The following is a 20945-nucleotide window of genomic DNA, read 5'->3' on the forward strand; positions in this document are numbered from 1 at the left end:
GTGCATAGTACTGAAAGGCTTATGACAAAACATTGTAGCCCCTCCCATTCCTTTCCCCCACCAGTCACACTCAAAGGAGGCATTGTCAGCACCTTGAGTTGTTTCTTCTATAATTTATATAGTATTTCTAAATGTACTTTTTCTTGGTTTACCTATGTCAGATGTTATCTATTGTATTACTCTATTGCCATAGGAGAATTTATATAACTGCCTTCCCATTCTTCTTCACCCTATTTCCTTTCTCCTGTTCTCCCAATACAGTGTTTATAATTTTCAGTTAAATCAATACTTTCTAAAGCAGGATAGTGTGATCAAATGCTCTTTCTTGGAGTTAATAAGTACATATTTTATTCTTATGGCCAGTTCTTCTCATACCCTCCTGTTTCTCAATATTCTTTTCTTCACAAATCAAACTTCAGATAATCTGCTGGCTTCATATTTTGTTTCCCTGAAGATCTCTTGTCAAGTGCCCCTTCTCTCCTGATCTAGTCTGAGCTCTAGGCCTTCCACACCTGTGACACTGATGTCATCTTGGGTTGCCTTCTGCCTTTATCCTGGGTATCCTCTTGGTCCCTCTTCCAATTAAGCTCCCCTGTTTCTTAGAACTTATATCTTCCTCTTTCTTAGTTTATTCCTAAAGTTTTAATAAAGCATTTTCTCTAGTAGTTTTCTGAGAAGGGGTCATAGGAGATTTATTTTTTAATACCATATGGGTTTAGAAATAGATTTATTCATGTTATTCTTTCTTTATATTCAATTCATAATATAGTTGGATATGGAATCTTAAGCCAGAAGTAGGTTTGGCTGGGGTTTTTTTTTGTTGTTTTTTTTTTTTTTGTTTTTTTCTTAGAAATTTTAAGGTATTTTCCCATTCTCTTAGCTTCCGTTGTTCTTATTGAGAACATTCAGTTGATCCTTTTTTTTTTTTTTTTTAATTTTATTTTGTCGATATACATTGTGGCTGATTATTGCTCCCCATCACCAAAAACTCCCTCCCTTCTCCCTCCCCCCATGCCCCCCAACAATGTCCTTTCTGTTTGCTTGTCGTATCAAGTTCAAATAATTATGGTTGTTATATCTTCTTCCCCCCCCCCCGTTTGTGTGTGTGTGTGTGTGTGTGAATTTATATATTAATTTTAGCTCCCACCAATAAGTGAGAACATGTGGTATTTCTCTTTCTGTGCCTGACTTGTTTCACTTAATATAATTCTCTCAAGGTCCATCCATGTTGTTGCAAATGGCAGTATTTCATTCGTTTTTATAGCTGAGTAGTATTCCATTGTGTAGATGTACCACATTTTCCGTATCCACTCATCCGATGATGGGCATTTGGGCTGGTTCCAACTCTTGGCTATTGTAAAGAGTGCTGCGATGAACATTGGGGAACAGGTATACCTTCGACTTGATGATTTCCATTCCTCTGGGTATATTCCCAACAGTGGGATAGCTGGGTCGTATGGTAGATCAATCTGCAATTGTTTGAGGAACCTCCATACCATTTTCCATAGAGGCTGCACCATTTTGCAGTCCCACCAACAATGTATGAGAGTTCCTTTTTCTCCGCAGCCTCGCCAGCATTTATCGTTCATAGTCTTTTGGATTTTAGCCATCCTAACTGGGGTTAGATGGTATCTCAATGTGGTTTTGATTTGCATTTCCCGGATGCTGAGTGATGTTGAGCATTTTTTCATATGTCTGTTGGCCATTTGTATATCTTCCTTAGAGAAATGCCTACTTAGCTCTTTTGCCCATTTTTTAATTGGGTTGCTTGTTTTCTTCTTGTACAGTTGTTTGAGTTCCTTATATATTCTGGATATTAATCCTTTGTCAGATATATATTTTGCAAATATTTTCTCCCACTCTGTTGGTTGTCTTTTAACTCTGTTAATTGTTTCTTTTGCTGTGCAGAAGCTTTTTAGTTTGATATAATCCCATTTGTTTATTTTTCCTTTGGTTGCCCGTGCTTTTGGGGTCGTATTCATGAAGTCTGTGCCCAGTCCTATTTCCTGAAGTGTTTCTCCTATGTTTTCTTTAAGAAGTTTTATTGTTTCAGGGTGTATATTTAAATCCTTAATCCATTTTGAGTTGATTTTAGTATACGGCGAGAGGTATGGATCTAGTTTCATTCTCCTGCATATGGATATCCAGTTGTCCCAGCACCATTTGCTGAAGAGGCAGTCCCTTCGCCACTGAATAGGCTTGGTGCCTTTGTCAAAGATCAGCTGACAGTAAGTGTGTGGGTTGATTTCTGGATTCTCTGTTCTATTCATTTTTTTTTTTTTTTTTAATTTATAAATTTTATTTTGTTGATATACATTGTAGCTGATTAATACTCCCCATCACCAAAACCTCACTCCCTTCTCCCTCCCCCCCTCCCCCCCAACAATGTCCTTTCTGTTTGTTTGTTGTATCAACTTCAAATAATTGTGGTTGTTATATCTTCTTCCCCCCCCCCGGTTTGTGTGTGTGTGTGTGTATGTGTGTGTGTGAATTTATATATTAATTTTTAGCTCCCACCAGTAAGTGAGAACATGTGGTATTTCTCTTTCTGTGCCTGACTTGTTTCACTTAATATAATTCTCTCGAGGTCCATCCATGTTGTTGCAAATGGCAGTATTTCATTCGTTTTTATAGCTGAGTAGTATTCCATTGTGTAGATGTACCACATTTTCCGTATCCACTCATCTGATGATGGGCATTTGGGCTGGTTCCAACTCTTGGCTATTGTAAAGAGTGCTGCGATGAACATTGGGGAACAGGTATACCTTCGACTTGATGATTTCCATTCCTCTGGGTATATTCCCAACAGTGGGATGGCTGGATCGTATGGTAGATCTATCTGCAATTGTTTAAGGAACCTCCATACCATTTTCCATAGAGGCTGCACCATTTTGCAGTCCCACCAACAATGTATGAGAGTTCCTTTTTCTCCGCAGCCTCGCCAGCATTTATCGTTCATAGTCTTTTGGATTTTAGCCATCCTAACTGGGGTTAGATGGTATCTCAATGTGGTTTTGATTTGCATTTCCCGGATGCTGAGTGATGTTGAGCATTTTTTCATATGTCTGTTGGCCATTTGTATATCTTCCTTAGAGAAATGCCTACTTAGCTCTTTTGCCCATTTTTTAATTTGGTTGCTTGTTTTCTTCTTGTAAAGTTGTTTGAGTTCCTTATATATTCTGGATATTAATCCTTTGTCAGATGTATATTTTGCAAATATTTTCTCCCACTCTGTTGGTTGTCTTTTAACTCTTTTAATTGTTTCTTTTGCTGTGCAGAAGCTTTTTAGTTTGATATAATCCCATTTGTTTATTTTTCCTTTGGTTGCCCGTGCTTTTGGGGTCGTATTCATGAAGTCTGTGCCCAGTCCTATTTCCTGAAGTGTTTCTCCTATGTTTTCTTTAAGAAGTTTTATTGTCTCAGGGTGTATATTTAAATCCTTAATCCATTTTGAGTTGATTTTAGTATACGGTGAGAGGTATGGATCTAGTTTCATTCTCCTGCATATCGATATCCAGTTATCCCAGCACCACTTGCTGAAGAGGCAGTCCCTTCCCCAGTGAATAGGCTTGGAGCCTTTGTCAAAGATCAGATGGCAGTAAGTGTGTGGGTTGATTTCTGGATTCTCTATTCTATTCCATTGGTCAGTGTGTCTGTTTTTATGCCAGTACCATACTGTTTTGGTTATTATAGCTTTGTAGTATAGCTTAAAGTCAGGTAGTGTTATGCCTCCAGCTTTATTTTTTTTGCTGAGCATTGCTTTGGCTATTCGTGGTCTTTTATTGTTCCATATAAATGTCTGAATAGTTTTTTCCATTTCTGAGAAAAATGTCTTTGGAATTTTGATGGGGATTGCATTGAATTTGTATATCACTTTGGGTAGTATGGACATTTTCACTATGTTGATTCTTCCAATCCAAGAGCATGGGATATCTTTCCATCTTCTTGTATCCTCTCTAATTTCTCTCAGCAGTGGTTTGTAGTTCTCATTATAGAGATTTTTCACCTCCTTGGTTAACTCAATTCCTAAGTATTTTATTTTTTTGGTGGCTATTGTAAATGGGCAGGCTTTCTTGATTTCTCGTTCTGCATGTTCACTATTGGAGAAAAGAAATGCTACTGATTTTTGTGTGTTGATTTTGTATCCTGCTACTGTGCTGAAATCATTTATCAATTCCAACAGTTTTTTTGTAGAGGTTTTAGGCTGTTCGATATATAGGATCATGTCATCTGCAAACAGGGACAGTTTGACTTCATCTTTTCCAATCTGAATGCCCTTTATTTCCTTCTCTTCTCTGATTGCTCTGGCTAGTACTTCCAACACTATGTTGAATAGGAGTGGTGAGAGTGGGCATCCTTGTCTAGTTCCTGTTCTTAAAGGAAAAGCTTTCAGCTTTTCCCCATTCAGGATGATATTGGCTGTGGGTTTGGCATATATGGCTTTAATTATGTTGAGATACTTTCCCTCTATACCTAACTTATAGAGGGTCTTTGTCATGAATGAGTGCTGAACTTTATCAAATGCTTTTTCAGCATCTATAGAGATGATCATATGGTCCTTGTGTTTGAGTTTATTAATATGGTGTATCACATTTATTGATTTGCGTATGTTGAACCAACCTTGCATCCCTGGGATGAATCCCACTTGATCGTGATGAATAATTTTACGTATGTGTTGCTGTATTCTGTTTGCTAGTATTTTAGTGAGGATTTTTGCATCTATATTCATCAAGGATATCGGCCTGTAGTTTTCTTTTTTGGTTATATCTTTACCTGGTTTTGGTATCAGGATGATGTTTGCTTCATAGAATGAGTTTGGGAGATTTGCGTCCGTTTCAATCTTTTGGAATAGTTTGTAAAGAATCGGTGTCAATTCCTCTTTGAATGTTTGGTAAAATTCTGCTGTGAATCCATCTGGTCCTGGGCTTTTCTTTGTTGGGAGCCTTCTGATAACAGCTTCAATCTCCTTTATTGTTATTGGTCTGTTCAAATTTTCTACGTCTTCACGGTTCAGTTTTGGGAGCTTGTGTGTGTCCAGAAATTTATCCATTTCCTCCAGATTTTCAAATTTGTTGGCGTATAGTTGTTTATAGTAGTCTCGAATGATTCCTTGTATTTCAGATGAATCAGTTGTAATATCGCCTTTTTCATTTCTAATTTTTGTTATTTGAGTCTTCTCTCTTCTTTTTTTTGTTAGCCATGCTAATGGTTTGTCAATTTTATTTATCTTTTCAAAAAACCAACTTTTTGATTCGTTGATCTTTTGAATTGTTTTTTGGTTTTCAATTTCATTCAGTTCTGCTCTGATCTTAATGATTTCTTTCCGTCTGCTAACTTTAGGTTTGGATTGTTCTTGTTTTTCTAGTTCTTTAAGGTGAAGTGTTAGTTTGTTCACTTGCCATCTTTCTATTCTTCTGAAGTGAGCGTTTAATGCAATAAATTTTCCCCTCAATACTGCTTTTGCAGTATCCCACAGGTTTTGGTATGATGTATCATTGTTTTCATTAGTTTCAATAAATTTTTTGATTTCCTGCTTGATTTCTTCTTGGACCCATATGTCATTAAGTAGAATGCTGTTTAATTTCCATGTGTTTGTATAGTTTCCAGAGGTTCGTTTGTTATTAATTTCTAGTTTTAATCCATTGTGGTCTGAGAAGATACATGGGATAATTGCAATTTTTTTGAATTTATTGAGACTTGATTTGTGACCTAATATGTGATCTATCCTGGAGAATGATCCATGTGCTGATGAGAAAAATGAATATTCTGAGGTTGTTGGGTGGAATGTTCTGTAGATATCTGCCAATTCCAATTGGTCTAGAGTCTTGTTTAGATCTTGTGTTTCTCTACTGATTCTTTGCCTAGATGATCTGTCTAATATTGACAGTGGGGTGTTCAGGTCCCCTGCTATTATGGTATTAGTGTCTATTTCCTTCTTTAGGTCTAATAGAGTTTGTTTTATAAATCTGGCTGCTCCAACATTGGGTGCATACATATTTATGATTGTTATGTCTTCTTGATGGATCAGTCCTTTTATCATTAAGTAGTGTCCCTCATTGTCTCTTTTTATGGTTTTTAGTTTAAAGTCTATTTTGTCAGATATAAGAATAGCTACTCCAGCTCGTTTTTCTTTTCTGTTTGCATGGTAAATCTTTTTCCATCCTTTCACTCTTAGTCTGTGTGAATCTTTATGGGTGAGGTGGGTCTCTTGTAGGCAGCATATAGTTGGGTCCTGCTTTTTGATCCAGTCAGTCAGTCTGTGTCTTTTAATTGGGGAATTTAAGCCTTTTACATTAAGAGTTGTTATTGAAAGGTGTTGATTTATTCCTAGCATTTTATTGGTTGTTTGGTTGTCTTAGGTGTCTTTTGTTCCTTGCTTTCTGATTTACTGTTTGTTTTCTGTGTTTGTTGGTTCCTTAGGTTGTAGATAGTGTTTTTCTTAGCTTGTTTTCTCTTCATGAATGCCATTTTTATTATACTAGCAGGTTTAGATTTTTCTTGGGTTTTTATGGCAGTGGTAGTTATTTTTCAGGAACCAAACCCAGTACTCCCTTGAGGATTTCTTGTAAGGGTGGTCTTGTGGTAGTGAACTCCCGCAGTTTTTGTTCGTCTGAGAAATATACTATTTGCCCCTCATTTCGGAAGGATAGCCTTGCAGGGTAGAGTATTCTTGGCTGGCAATCTTTGTCCTTTAGTATTTTGAAAATATCATCCCATTCCTTTCTAGCTTTTAGGGTTTGTGATGAAAAGTCTGATGTTAACCTGATTGGGGCTCCCTTATAGGTGATTTGACGCTTCTCTCTTGCAGCTTTTAAGATTCTCTCTTTATCTCTGAGTTTTGCCAATTTGACTCTGACATGTCTTGGAGAAGGTCTTTTTGGGTTGAATACATTTGGAGATCGTTGAGCTTCCTGGATCTGAAGATCTGTGATTTTTCCTATACCTGGGAAGTTTTCTGCCACTATTTTGTTGAATATATTTTCAATGGAATCTCCATTTTCCTCCCCTCCTGGAATACCCATGACTCGGATATTTGATCGCTTATGGTTGTCTGATATCTCTCTCAGATTTTCTTCAATGTCCTTGATTCTTTTTTCTTTCTTTTTGTCTGCTTGTGTTATTTCAAACAGCCCATCTTCAAGTTCAGAGGTTCTCTCTTCAACTTCGACAAGCCTGCTGGTTAAACTCTCCGTTGTGTTTTTTATTTCGTTGAATAACTTCTTCAGTTCAGCAAGTTCTGCTGCATTTTTTTTCAGGACATTGATTTCCTTGTACATTTCCTCTTTCAGATCCTGTATACTTTTCCTCATTTCATCATGATGTCTAGCTGAGTTTTCTTGTATCTCATTCAGTTTCCTTAGAATTATCACTCGAAATTCCTTGTCAGTCATTTCAAGGGCTTCTTGTTCTATAGGATCTAGAGTTTGAGATTTATTAACTTTTGGTGGTGTACTTTCTTGATTTTTTGTATTTCTGGTATCTTTTTTTGGTATTTATTCATTGTGGCCGGGGGTTTCACAGTCCACCGGTTTGAGACTAATGACTAACTAGGATGTTGCTGTGGTTGCCAATTTCGTATGGCTCCCTCCGTGACTGCTCAGTTGGCCTCTAGTGCCTTGTGTGTGTGGTTGCCTCGGGTCTTGGGCTTCTCCGGGGAGCCACCTTTCTGGTCAGCTTGGACTCTGCTGGGCTGGTGGATCACGTACCACAGGGTGTGTGATCTCTGTTGAGCTTTCACTTCTTGTGCAGGACTTCTCCCTGTTCCGTGTGTTCTGGCCCAGGCTGTTAGATCGTGCAGTGGCGACCCCACAGGGTGTGTGGTTTTTGTCGAGTCTCCGCCTCCCTGGCCGCACGTCTCCCCACTCTGTGCGCACTGTGCTGTGCTGGGGCGTGTCTTCTGCACCCCTCGTCTATCAGCTGGGCCTTCAAGACCCTGCTCGGCACCGCCTCTCCCAGGAAGTCTACCAGGTTTCTGCTGGGCACAGACGACCGGTCTCTCTGGGTGCCTTTGTAGCACTATGTAGATCTTTCTCGGGTCTTGTTCACCTTTGTATCCCCCCAGTATAAACCGAGTCTAGCGCCCACCTGCAGCCTGGTCTCCGGCAGGTTCAAGCAGACCTGGGAACTCTCCTACCGCACTATTCCCAACCAGAAATTCGTTAGGCTTTTTTCCAAACTGGTGGCCGCAGAGATGGTATCTGCCTCCCAGTAACAGGGAGTTTACCTGGGGCCGGAGTCCAGGGTATGGTGGAGTGATAGTCGGCCTGCCCGTACTTCCTTGCCCTCCCGACACTGGCCCGGGACGCCCCCCGCCACCAGCCCCGCCAGAGAACCGCAGAGGGAGTGGGATCGGAGGCCGGTCCGCAGGCTCCGGAAAGCCCGACGCCAGGCCAGCAAGTGGGAGGGCTCAGTGATGGCCGAGCAGGGCGGAGCTTCCTGCACCTGGGAAAATGGAGGCAGCACCGGGGCGGTGAGTGGCCTGGTGGTGCAGGCGGGAGCCGCATGGGCATCCACCCCCCGAACAGAGCTGTGCCAGGGGTCACTCACAGTGCTGTGCCAGGTCGAGTGCTCGCTCTCTGTCTCTGGTTTGCCGTCTTTCCCAGTTCTCGGCCGCTGCCGCCTCGGGCTGTTCAGTCGCGGCGCGGCTCGGGCGCTCCCAGGAATCTTCTTTAATGCCGGCCTGAAACCTCGAATCCTGAATAGGGCAGCTGGCCGCCTTCAACGCGGCCCCGGCCTCCGGGATCCTGGCTGCATCCACAGCAGCCCTGGCGCCGTGTTCCCTGTTTCGAGACTCGCTTTTGCAGCTAAGAAACAGTTCTTTTCCTGCTCCACACTTCAAAGCTGTTGCCTGTAAATGAGGCAGCCTCTCCTGCCGGGGGTAAAGTGGCGGTCACCCCCCACGACCGGTCAGCAGCAGCAGTCCTCCCTTAAGAGATGGCGAGAGGAAGGTCAACAAGTTTCCCGGCTGCCTGAGGCCCAGTGGCCGCCTTTTCCACCTCAGCTACTCTGCGCCAACCGCCGCAGCCACCGCCATCTTGAAAAGCCCAGTTGATCCTTTGAATGTGAACTATTTTCATTCTGGGTCACTTTTAGAATTTTCACTTTATCCTTGATATTCTGAAATTGTGTGTATTGGGGTGAGTACTTGGAGAATGTTTTCAATTTGGAAACTCATGTCCTTCAATTTCTTTAATTTTCTTTCTTTCATTTTTCTTGTTCTGCCTTTACTGGAACTTCTGTTGGTCAGTGTTTGATTTCCTGTTTTGATCCTATATTTTCTTATCTTTTTTATTGTCTCTCTGATTTTTTTTTTGCTTGCTGGGAGTTTTCCTCAACTTTGCACTTTATTTTTTAAATTGTGTTAAAAAATGTATCATATAAAATTTACCATCTCAACTTTTTCTTTTTTTTTTTGTCCTTTTTGTGACTGGCTGCACTGCGCTCAGCTAGTGAGCGCACCGGCCATCCTTATATAGGATCCAAACCCGCGGCGGGAGCGCTGCTGCGCTCCCAGTGCTGCACTCTCCCGAGTGGCCACGGGGTCGGCCCACCATCTCAACTTTTTCTAAGTGTACAGTTTAGTGGTATTAAAGTATATTCATAGTGTGTGCAACCAGTCTCCAGAACTTTTTAAATGAAATTATTTGTTCTTTTGCTATTGAGTTGTAGGAGTTCTTTATATATTGTAGATATTAACCCATTATCAGATATCTGATTGCAAATATATTCTCCCATTCTCTTGGTTGCCTTTTACTCTGTTGATTTTGTCCATTAATGCACAGAAATTTTAAATTTTGATGTAGTCCAATTTGTCTGTTTTTTCTTTTGTTGCCTGTGATTTTAGTGTAATATCCAGGAAATCCTTGCCACCTACTTCCTTTTTGAAAAGAAAGTGCACAGTGGAGTGCACTGATTTAAGTGTACATCTTGATGAATTTTTACATATATACAATCGTGTAGTCATCTTGCAGATTAACAGGGAATTTTGCCAGTGTCCCAGAAGGCCCTTGGGTCCCCTTGCCAGTCAATAGCCCTCTCCTTCCCCAAGGTCATCACTCTTTTCATCTCTTTTACCATGAGTTTTGCCTGTTCTTGAACTTCACGTAAATGAAATCATATAGTGTATGACTGTTAGGCCTAGCTTTGTTTATTTTCCAAGAGCTCCTCCTTGTTCTCTGAAGCTTTTTTACACCTTTTGTTTGTTTGTTTGATGAGTTCAGTACTTCTTTTATATATCCCTCTATTGTTGTTTTCATTTGTTACCTGCATTGTCTCTATTTCTTATTTACCATTTTTTTCTTTTTCCTTTTTTTTTTTTTAAAGACGACCAGTAAGGGGATCTTAACCCTTGACTTGGTGTTGTCAGCACCACACTCACCCAGTGAGCTAACTGGCCATCCCTATATAGGGATCCAAACCCGGGGCCTTGGTGTTATCAGCACCGCGCTTTCCCAAGTGAGCCACAGGCTGGCCCTTATTTACCTTTTTTCTATGATTGTTTTGATTGCTGAATTTTATATTGGAGATTTTCTGTAAATGTCATTTGAACCTTGGTTGTCTATTACTATTTAAGTCTCAGGAGGCATAAAAAGCTGATTGGAAGTTTGTGTGGAAGTGGAGGACTTGTTGACTGGTAGTTTATTGTGTATTTAGATAAGAGAACCGTGAAATGTTTGTATTTAGAAATCTTCTCACAAAAGTGGTTTGATTTCTCCAAGGAATGATCTTCCACTTTCTTATCTGAGTAATAGATAAGCCTAGCTGCTGGCATTGATTGAGGAAGGGGGCTAGCAATTTTAACATTCTTTTTTTTTTTGCAGATGTTTACTAAGCCCCCTATGCTTTTATTGAGTCTGATAGCTCATCTCTGCTTTTGGCTGTGCCTAGAATCCCTGTGCTTCCAATCTTGTTCATTTTCTCTAGGGTTGTGTGGGATTGGCAGAGGCCTGGCTGAGCCAGGTGGCACGGCAACCTGGAGGTGCTTTCCACCAGTGCCTGTGCTATATCTAGTCTTCTGCAGGCGCTGGGCCTCCAGTTCCTCCTCCCTCACTTCAGATGCTTTATTAGTAATACACTGGTTCTCTTCCCACTGGTATTATTTCCTGATTTCCTTCCATTTTTTGTATGTGCCAGACTATCAATCCTCATCAAATTCTGTACCAGTTTTACATTGCATAATTAGTGATTCTCAAATGCAGTCTATTAATCAGCTAAGTGTATGAATTTAAGAATGAAAATGGGTTTAAATTTGTACAGTTTCCACAGTAGCAAGTTGTGCCTCGTGTAGCAAAGTAATAAGAAAGTCCGTGATATTCTTCAGGTGGGCCTTTAACCCTCCTGTAGTATATGCAGTGGACAGTTACTACCAGCTGAAAAATATTTTGTTTCTTCCTGGTACTGAGCTGAAAGAGGAGATGTTTCTATTAAAACTAGGGCCTGGCTAGTTAGCTCAGTTGATTAGATCGTGGTGCTCACAACACCAGGTTCTGGGTTCAACCTCTGTACTGGACAGCTGGCAAAAAAAAAAAAACCCAAAAAAACCCCTGAAATCAAACATGAAAAATGGTCATCTTTATATGCACAATGTCTGTGCCCAGGCACTTAGTAAAATGCCAGGCACATGCCAGATTTTTGATAAGTCAGTCACTCAAAGTGTATGCTTTTTAAGTGGCAGTTGGGTGTGGCTGCTATAAATTATATATAAGTATGTTTGTGTTTAAAGAATGTCAACTTTATTTAAAATCATATTTTACTATTTTAAAACATTCAAGCAATAGAAAGAAGTATAAAATAGAAAGCAAAGATCTCAGATACTGCCACCCAGAAATAAGCATTATTAACATTAGTAGCCATACACATAGGTTAAATAGATGGAAAAACAAAAAAAAAGATAGATGGATGGATGGCCAGAAAAAAATTTTTTTTTCTAAAAATAGGAAAATTCAGTACATATTAATTAAAAGTATTACAACAAATTTTTACAAATTTAGCAGAAGGAAAATTAAGTGTAAGTGAAACAGTTGCTGGTTTTTATGTAATGGGTTCTTTACCCAAAAGGCCCAAGTTTCTAAAAGATCCTTCTGATATTTAGAGAAAGGTACATTCATTCTGTTTCAATTTTAAATAGTATGCATTTGGCACCTTACTGTAGAATAGATAAGGAATTTGCACCCCATTTCCACCTCCAAATATTTTAGTGTCATTTTTACATTATCAAGGTCTTGTATTAATTCTCACAAACATTTGGTTAGCCTCAGTTCTATGTTCAAATGGATTCAGTGCTAATCACCACTCTTACAATGAGCTTTTCCATTCCTGAATCTTTTTTTTTTTTTTGACTGGTAAGGGGATCTTAACCCTTGACTTGGTGTTATCAGCACCACGCTCACTCAGTGAGCTACCGGCCATCCCTATATAGGGATCCAAACCCACGGCCGTGGTGTTTTCAGCACCGCACTCTCCTGAGTGAGCCATGGGCTGGCCCTCCGTTCCTGAGTCTTTTGATTCTTTTTTCTAGTAGCTGGATTTTATCAAGTAATACCCTTGAGGAGGACTCATAGTTATTGTTCTTGCTTCAGAATGTGCATGCTAGTATCCCTTCATATTTGAAGGGCAACCCATTTATAAAATTAAGTCTCACCTTCTCTCTTTAGAACTTTGTAGACCCCTGTGTTGTTGAGTTTTTTTCTTTTTCTTTTTCTTTTCTTTTTTTTTTCTTTTTTTGGGGATCCGAACCTGGGGCCTTGGTGTTATCAGCACCACACTCTCCCGAGTGAGCCACAGGCCGGCCTTCTTTTTCTTTTTCTTTTGCAGCTGGCCTGTATTGTTGTGGACTTCTGCCAGTGAAATTCCCACCAGCTATTTTACCTCATGCCTCCTGTCATCTGGTGGTGACTGGGTCTCACAGGAATTACTTTTTTCTGGAAGGGCTCGTGGGTATTCTCTTCTCTCAGATTTTTCACTTTTATATAGATATCTTTTGGCATTGAATGTCGCTTTATAGCAGTCTGAGGGTGGCCTGATTTTTCCTTCCTTTGTAACTAATATTTCTGCTAGGATATCTGTAGAAATTTCTGTATTCACGATAGCCACTGAACTAGAATGTGTCTTGGTGTCCCATTGTTTGTATCACTTTTTTTTTTAGGCTGGTCAAGTGAAGCAGTGGGAGTGGAGAAGTAACAAAGATCTGTAGCACTTTTATTATGGCACAAGACGTGTCTTCTGACCTGCAGATTTTTTTCCCCCTTTTATTTCTGAATATCTTTTCTATTGCATTTGTAGCTTTTCAACTGAAGCAACAGTAGTTGCTTTGGTCATCTTTCTCTTGTCAAGTACATGTTAGCATCTTTGCCCTTTCTCTCTGCTGTACATTCGTTGAGATTCTCTCAGCCTTTCCTTTCTGCCTGTGATTAGGTTTCCACTTGTCTTTTCTGTTCCTTGTGGTTTCTGATTTTTTTCATTAGATGTTTAGGCTGTTTTGACCTCCATGTTTCCTCTCCTCTACCCCTTTTCCCTCCCTCGCCCCCCTACTGCAGCAGGTCTCTGGTCTCAGACCTCATGTACAATACTCAGCTATTTAGTATTTTATCCCATCTGACCCCTTTCACCTCCTTCTTTCCTCTTCCAGTGGTTACTAATTCTGAGGCTTCAGCCTTCTCATGCCCTCTGTAAACTGCTTGGTTTCTGGTTGGAAATTGTCTCAAGTTCACCAGGTTATTTTTCAGACCAGCTCTATTTTGGCCTTTTTTTGTTCTGTCTTTGGTGGTTTTCTTTCCATTATCCATGACTTTTGCGGGGGACGGGGGCGGCTGGCTGATACACGGATCGAACCCTGGATATCATTGTTATCAGCACCATGCTCTAATTAGCTGAGCTGACCGGCTAGCCCCTGACCAAATTTTATTTTAAAAAGTATTTCTCCTTTGTTGCTCCAGACTGGTTCACCAAATCATGCTGTTGATTTCTGCTTCCCTGTTGTGATATCAGCAGTTCTTGTTGCTCATGTTTTCTTGGTGTCATTCTTTATGGCTCCATTAAATAATAAATTTCTATAAACTCTTAGGATTTATTTTATATTTTTTGCCTGAATCCTTTCTTGGCAGTAGTATGTTCTGTCGTATGACATATTTTAATAAGGATTGTCAACATCAGATAGTCCAGACAGTTGTGATGAAGATTTGTTGAGGGATTTTTGTTTATTATTTATTTTCCTGCCACTTCTGATTGAATCTGATTTTCATCATCATAATTCACTTATTGCAGGACAGATTGCAACTTTTTTATGGCTGAACGCAGTAAGCACTGTTTTTGCTTTACCTAATTATTTTTTGAGAATGTGAGGTAAAATCACTCACTTTAGTTATCCTGACACTGAGCCATTTTTCTCCTTTACTTCTATTATCTTCTAGTTACTTAACCTCTTTGTTTTATAGTGAACACTTAAGATGTGCCAGGCTTTATTCTAAGTACTTATATTAGCTTATTTAATCCCCCTCACAAAGTCTTATCATGATAAGTAGTATTCTTATCACAGAGAGGGGAAATGACTTGATGAAGATGGTAGAGCTGGCATTTGAACCCAGGCAGTCTTGCTCCAGAATCTGTGCTTGATCCACTAAGTAAACTTTCACATTTTGAGTGTATCTTATAACTTTCTCTTTACCGGAGTCCTGAATATATTGTATTTTTCAGATCTTTCTGTGGAATTTGGAACAATTGTAGTTTACACGTGTGAGCACAGTTGCTGGCCTCAAAATCATCAGACTCCCATGGAAGAATTTTGTATTGTACAAGAAGATCCAGATGAATTATTATTTAAGTAGAGCATTTCCTTTTATTTATGTAAATTAAAACAGATTTTAATGTCCAAATATGTGTGTGTTTATCTTATTTTAACTTATAAGTTATTAACTCTAGTTTTTAAATATTGCCATTTTTACGTTTTGGCTCTGTTCTGGGGCTGGAGCCAAGACCTCCTGACTGTGGACCGGTCTCTCTTTCCAGGGTCAATGGCCCATCTCCACAGTGGCAGCAGGGAAAGTGGCTCCTCTCTAGCCCAGAGGTCTGCAGTTCCCTGCATAGGCATTCCGGTGGGTGTTCTAATAGGAAAGGAGAGCAGCTAAAGAGCCAAGAGCAGTGGTCAGCCTCTTATTGCCCCTCCTGCCTGGCACTCCACAAAACCCTGTTGCTGCACCTGGATGCCACCAGATCAAACCACTTGACCTGCTCTAGTTGTTTGAGACTCCAGATCTGTGGGACTGGTTATTTGGTCCTGTCCTATGTTCCACCAGGTGTTCCCCCAGCTGAGGTTCCCTGCCCTCACCCACTCCTACCTTCTGCTCCTGTGGCATCACAGGGAGGAGGCCCTTACTGTTCTGGACATTGTCTCTCCATCCAGCTGTTTACCTTACCAGTCTCCCCTTTCTTCAGTTTTTATGTTTCTAACCCCTTCCTTTCTCCTGCCCCTTGAAAGCATTATGAAAACCCTGTGTAGATGAGGATAATGAGGCCCAGATTATCACGGGGTAGGGTTCTCCTTCTGGGCAGTATGTGACTAGTGAGAACCCCACCTGATCCTACCCCGCAGGACCCCTGAGGAAAAGTGGCTGTATGTGTAAAAACTGAAGGTGCTGGTCAATGAGGCTTCAGGAGTGCTGGGTTTGCAGGGCTAAAGCTGAGCATAGCCTTGCAGAGAGATTTTGATTTCTCCTTTCTCTGTCATGCTGGAGAAGTGACCACCAGTTTCCTGTGGCACTTGTGCTGTGGGCAGAGAATGCTTCAGACTGCCAGACCACTTCATCTTGAACAGAAAATAGACTGCTCAGATTTACAAGTACAGTACTTTGGAGTTATTTAAATGGCAGGGAGTATCTTCCTTTGATGAAAGAATGGGGAAGAGTTGCATAAGAGTGTATTTTTATGGATCAGAAGTTGATATGGCCATTTTTAGTTATCTGAGCTAGGTGTTATGTTTCTGACTTTTAGATAGAGACAAACTGCACTTCTGATCAAACACATTCTTGAATTTAATTATACACACTTGTATGGGATCTTAATACAGATTAGCAGGGGCATTCCTGTGATGCAGTAGAATTATGTTTGTGACATATTGTGAAGAAAGCAAGATATGTGAAAATAAGTCCTGTATAAATCCATTTAAATGTAGAACTGCATATTGCTATGTAAAAGACCTAGACCTATTAAGATTTCCACTCAGCCAATGTCCAGAGGAATAGGATTGGGTTGCAGTGTAGGCAGACTTTCAGGTTCTTCCTGTACTGTGTCCTATTAGAATTTGTTAGGATAGGCAAACATTTTACACTGTATACACACACACACATCACAAAAAACCCACAAAGAAAAGCAAAGGCCCTCAGAGTTAGGTACCAAGCCCAGCTGGGGCCAAGGGGAAGAGAAGGGAGGCAGGAGAGAAGCCAAGGAAGGTGGCTCCTGTTCATGAGTGGAGAGAGAGGCAAGGTCAGCATTCAGAGGAGAACATGTTCGGTTTAGCTTCAGAGGGGGCTCTTTGTGAGAGCCGGGCTAATGGTGGGGAAGGACTGTCAGCAGCCCACTATGCAGGGGTGCCTCCACCCTGGTTGGGTACCCTGGCTCTTCCTGCACCTCATGCATCTGGATGGCAGCCTGAGTATTCCTCAAAGACCAGCCTGGTATTTGGTTGGTGAACCAAACAGCTGATGAGAAAGACAACAGAGGTCAAACAGCATTTTCTCTCTCCTTTCCAATCTTTTCCTGCTTTCTTCTAATAATTTTTTTCTGATTTTAAAATGAATTTTTTTTTTTTTTTTAAAGATGACCGGTAAGGGGATCTTAACCCTTGACTTGGTGTTGGCAGCACCACGCTCAGCCAGTGAGCGAACCGGCCATCCGTATATGGGATCCGAACCCGGGGCCTTGGTGTTATCAGCACCGCACTCTCCCGAGTGAGCCACCGGCCGGCCCTAAAATGAATATTTTTGGATTAGCCAGTTGGCTCAGTTGGTTTGACCATGGTGCTATAACACCAAGGTCAAGGGTGCAAATCTCCGCACCTTCTAGCCACCAGAAAAAAAAAAACAAAAACAACAAAAGAACATTCTTGGAGGAGCATGAGCATCTAGGAAACATGAAAGTGTAAAGAACTAATAAAAATCACAATTTCAACACACAAATACACAAAAATATTAACCCATGGATATTTTCTTTCTTTTAATACACTTTCCTCAAAATTTAATCATTGTGTAAATGGTTTTATCTCTTTTCCACTTAACATTATATTGTGAGCATTTCCCCCATCAATAAGTATTTTTCTCATAACATGATTTGTAATTGCTGCAAAGTATTTTTTAAAATATGCATCAAAAACTTTATACGACTATTAGCCATTTGTTTTTTTCCAATGATGACCATCCCTATGGATAAATCTTTAAAAAATAAATAAAAATTCATATTCCCTTTACTGGCCAGCTGTCAAAACAAATCGGTATTAACAACCATGGGACAAATTCCTAGAATTGGAATGAATGAGTCAAAAGCTGTGCACAATTTTAGGGCTTTTGAATCATATTGCCAAATTGCCCTCTAGAGAATCTTTGCTTTAGAATCCTTACCTGGAGTGTAAGGGCATGCTTGTTTCCCTACGCCTTGACAAGGTGAAACTAATATTAATACTATTTTCATGTTTTTTTACTACATTTTAGTAGGCTTATTGATCATACTGTCCATTTTCTTTGTGAACGCCTCTTCGCATCCTTTGTCTATCATTTTTGTTTGGGTGATACTGTTTTGTTGTTAATTTGTAAGAGCTCTTTACATATGGGTTATCAGTTTTCTAACCTGTAAGGGTCTTGGGTGGGACTTCGAGCCCCAGGCTAAAAGGCGACCCTTAGGCTTCGTAGGCCGGACAGCGAGTCAGTGCAGGTCCGTGAAAGCCACCACCGGTCTCGACAAGAGAAGGGGTCTGCAAGGCGGTTCGCGATTAGCCAGGCTAGAGCCCAAAGGCTGTCAGACTCCGCAGGTCGCCGGGCGCCGACTGGCGGCCGTAGTGCGCAGGAGCGGAAGCTGCACCGCCCTTCCCCCACCCGCTTCCGGATGCGACTCGTTTCTCCCGCCTCCGCCTCAGCCGTGGCTCGTGGTCGTCCCGCCATGGCACTGTCACGGGGGCTTCCCCGGGAGCTGGCTGAGGCCGTGGCCGGGGGCCGAGTGCTGGTGGTGGGCGCGGGCGGTATCGGCTGCGAGCTCCTTAAGAACCTCGTGCTCACCGGCTTCTCCCACATCGACCTGGTGAGGGCCAAGCGCGCGCGCGCGCGCGGGCTGAATGGCGGGCTGTAGTGTGAGGGCCGGGGGGCTCGGGGCCAGGAGCTCGGAACCAGAGTTGGGGGCGGGCGCGAGCGGAAAGGCTCGGGGTCGTGGTTGCCCGCATAGAAAGAGCAGTTCGGCGGGGACGGCGCGGGCTCCTGAACGTCAGACCCGTCCGGACGCCGAGGAGGCCGCGGGCCCGGGTCTTGTGGGTGTCCCGCAGCGGGACCGCCCCCTGACTCCTTGGCAGCGCCTATTTGTGCTGCCCTGAGGGCACGGAAGCGGCCCAACGTCTTTACGCTTCAAAACAGTTCCCCGGTTGTGATGGGACGTAGGAGGTGATTGAGTCCCTTGTGAATGTTGTGACTTTAATTCGGCGCCTCTCCCCACCCCCCACTCAGAAATTATGACCGAGAGCAGAGGATGGCGGTAATAGCAGCCAACATATCATGAGCACTTGTCCCGAACCCGGCGCTGTCCCGAGTGGTTTACACGCATTAACGCATTTAATCTTCGTTACTATCCTATGGATGCAAACGTTATTTTCACTCCACTTTATTTTGAACAGATGAGGAAAGTGAGACGCAGTGGGGAAGCAAGTGTCAGGACTCTTGATAGCGCTCCTCTCCGCTGGGTACAGTCTACGTGACCATCGCTGCTATCACCCTAGATAGTACACTTGTTTATTTCATTAAAGATGTTAGAATTTTAACTCTTGCATTGATGTACAATCACAGGAATTTTTAATCAAGTGTTTCTAGTAGTGAATACTTTTTAGAGATTGGAGATGTTACTTGGAACTTGAATATGAGTTTAAGGTGTCTTTAGGTGCAGTGGAAACATGGGGGGGGAAGGCGGCACGCTGCTCTACTAAATGAATGATGTGGGAAGATTTATACATTTTTCTTTTATAAGCATTAGCTGATAACTTGATACTTGTTTAAAAGAAGGAAGGTACACAAGATAGTGAATTTGGGCACCTTTTAAAATTTAGTTTAATAAGTAAATTGAGAAAGTACAAATAAAAAATGTTTATGTGGTTATATGTTTTGATGATTTTCACAAATTATAACTAAAACTATTAGGATGTTTCACAGAACATTTGATTACTGTTAATGTAAGTTTATTGCAATGGAATGAAAATGACTTTAGCCATTATATGTTTCATTCTTTGTATTTACTTTAAGCAGCAATTAGATAAGACTTAAGACATGACACTTCATAACTGTGTGTAGAAGTTTCATTTCACAGTCTTCAGGTAATAATTGTAACTGAAATTGTGTATGGATGAAGACTTAAATTAAACAAGGCAGCAAAAATTCACTTAATCTGTTTGCTACATAACATTTAAGAAAAATATCAGGGCACAGTAAAATTTAATATGTTGGCTGGTTAGCTCACTTGATTAGAGCGCGGTGCTAATAACACCAAGGTCATGGATTCGTCTCCCCTTACTGGCCAGCCACCCCCCAAAATTTTTTTAATATATTGGATTTGAAAGAGTAATTAAATTGTTAGAGAAATTATATGTTTGCAGTAAATTCACATATATTTTTATGCTATCCAGGGAATTTCCTGAAATATTTGCCAGAGTGAATAAACAAAATAATGTACCGTCCTTTCTTTTTTTTAAAAAAAAACATGACCGGTAAGGGGATCTTAACCCTTGACTTGGTGTCGTCAGCACCACGCTCACCCATTGAGCTAACCAGCCATCCCTATATGGGATCCGAACCTGTGGCCTTGGTGTTATCAGCACCACACTCTCCCGAGTGAGCCACGGGCCGGCCCCTACCATCCTTTCAAAGTATTTTTGAAAAGGTTATCTCTGATATTAAATTTTGGATCTTTTTGTATGAATTAAATTATGTTTTTATCAATTTAACAATGTTGATACGACTGGTCTGAAAAGCATTTTCTTCGCTTTTCAGCGAAGGATGTAGTGGATATCAAAAGTTCTGGGTTGTGGATGCTGAGGATAGTGATATTGCTCAAATATATCAGAACATTTGTGATTTATGTGGGGTTTATGCATTTGTAGATTGATCTGGATACTATTGATGTCAGCAACCTCAACAGGCAGTTTTTGTTTCAAAAGAAACATGTTGGAAGATCGAAAGCACAGGTAACTATATTTCTCATACTATTTCTGTGATTCTGTGGTGGATCTTAATGCATGATACCAGATTAGTGGTACCTCTTGTGTAGGGGGGAGAAAATAGGTGAAGCTATGTCTTTTTAGCTGAGGGATTGTGAAGAATAAAAGGATTTATTGAGTGAAGGACTAGAGTTTAAACCCTCCTTGTTTGGTCTACAAAGGAAGTAGAAGTGCTCTACCTAATCTCCAGGTTGGTGTGACTTTTGTGTCTCCTTCATATTTAAATTTCTGATTGTTTACTTAGGATGAGCCTTGTGTTCCTAAATCCTGTAGAGGTTGGCTACTCCTATGTTTGGGGGCAAGAGAACCTCCAATTTGCTGTTGTCTCATTTAAAACAAAATAGCTTCCCCTGGAACTCTAGACACCCTAAGCTTTCTTTAGTTCCTTGAATATTCCTTCTTGATTCAGGGTCTTAAAACATCTTTTTCCATTGCTTCTCTCCCAGCCCCTTGGGCGAACTACCGCTTGTATTCTCCTTTTCAGTTTTCATAT

General features: G+C 41.0%; 2 protein-coding genes across 3 annotated transcripts in view; both read left to right on the forward strand.

Annotated features, from left to right (window-relative positions):
* The window catches only part of PDCD2L (programmed cell death 2 like), a 35665-nt gene extending 20795 nt beyond the window's left edge, over positions 1-14870 (forward strand). The window contains exon 7 of the mRNA XM_063112672.1: positions 14692-14870. Within this exon, the coding sequence (XP_062968742.1) occupies positions 14692-14822 (131 nt within the window). The 3' untranslated portion in view covers positions 14823-14870. The remainder of the gene's footprint in view (positions 1-14691) is intronic.
* Positions 14871-18117: 3247 nt separating this feature from the next.
* Positions 18118-20945, forward strand: part of UBA2 (ubiquitin like modifier activating enzyme 2) — a 41361-nt gene continuing 38533 nt past the window's right edge. For both annotated transcript variants that reach the window (XM_063110319.1, XM_063110320.1), the window contains exons 1-2: positions 18118-18279; positions 20336-20419. In XM_063110319.1, coding sequence (XP_062966389.1) covers positions 18142-18279; positions 20336-20419 — 222 coding nt within the window. In that variant the 5' untranslated portion in view covers positions 18118-18141. The remainder of the gene's footprint in view (positions 18280-20335; positions 20420-20945) is intronic.

Source organism: Cynocephalus volans, chromosome 10 (genome assembly GCF_027409185.1).
Source record: "Cynocephalus volans isolate mCynVol1 chromosome 10, mCynVol1.pri, whole genome shotgun sequence".
In the NCBI taxonomy this organism is placed as follows: Eukaryota; Metazoa; Chordata; class Mammalia; order Dermoptera; family Cynocephalidae; genus Cynocephalus; species Cynocephalus volans.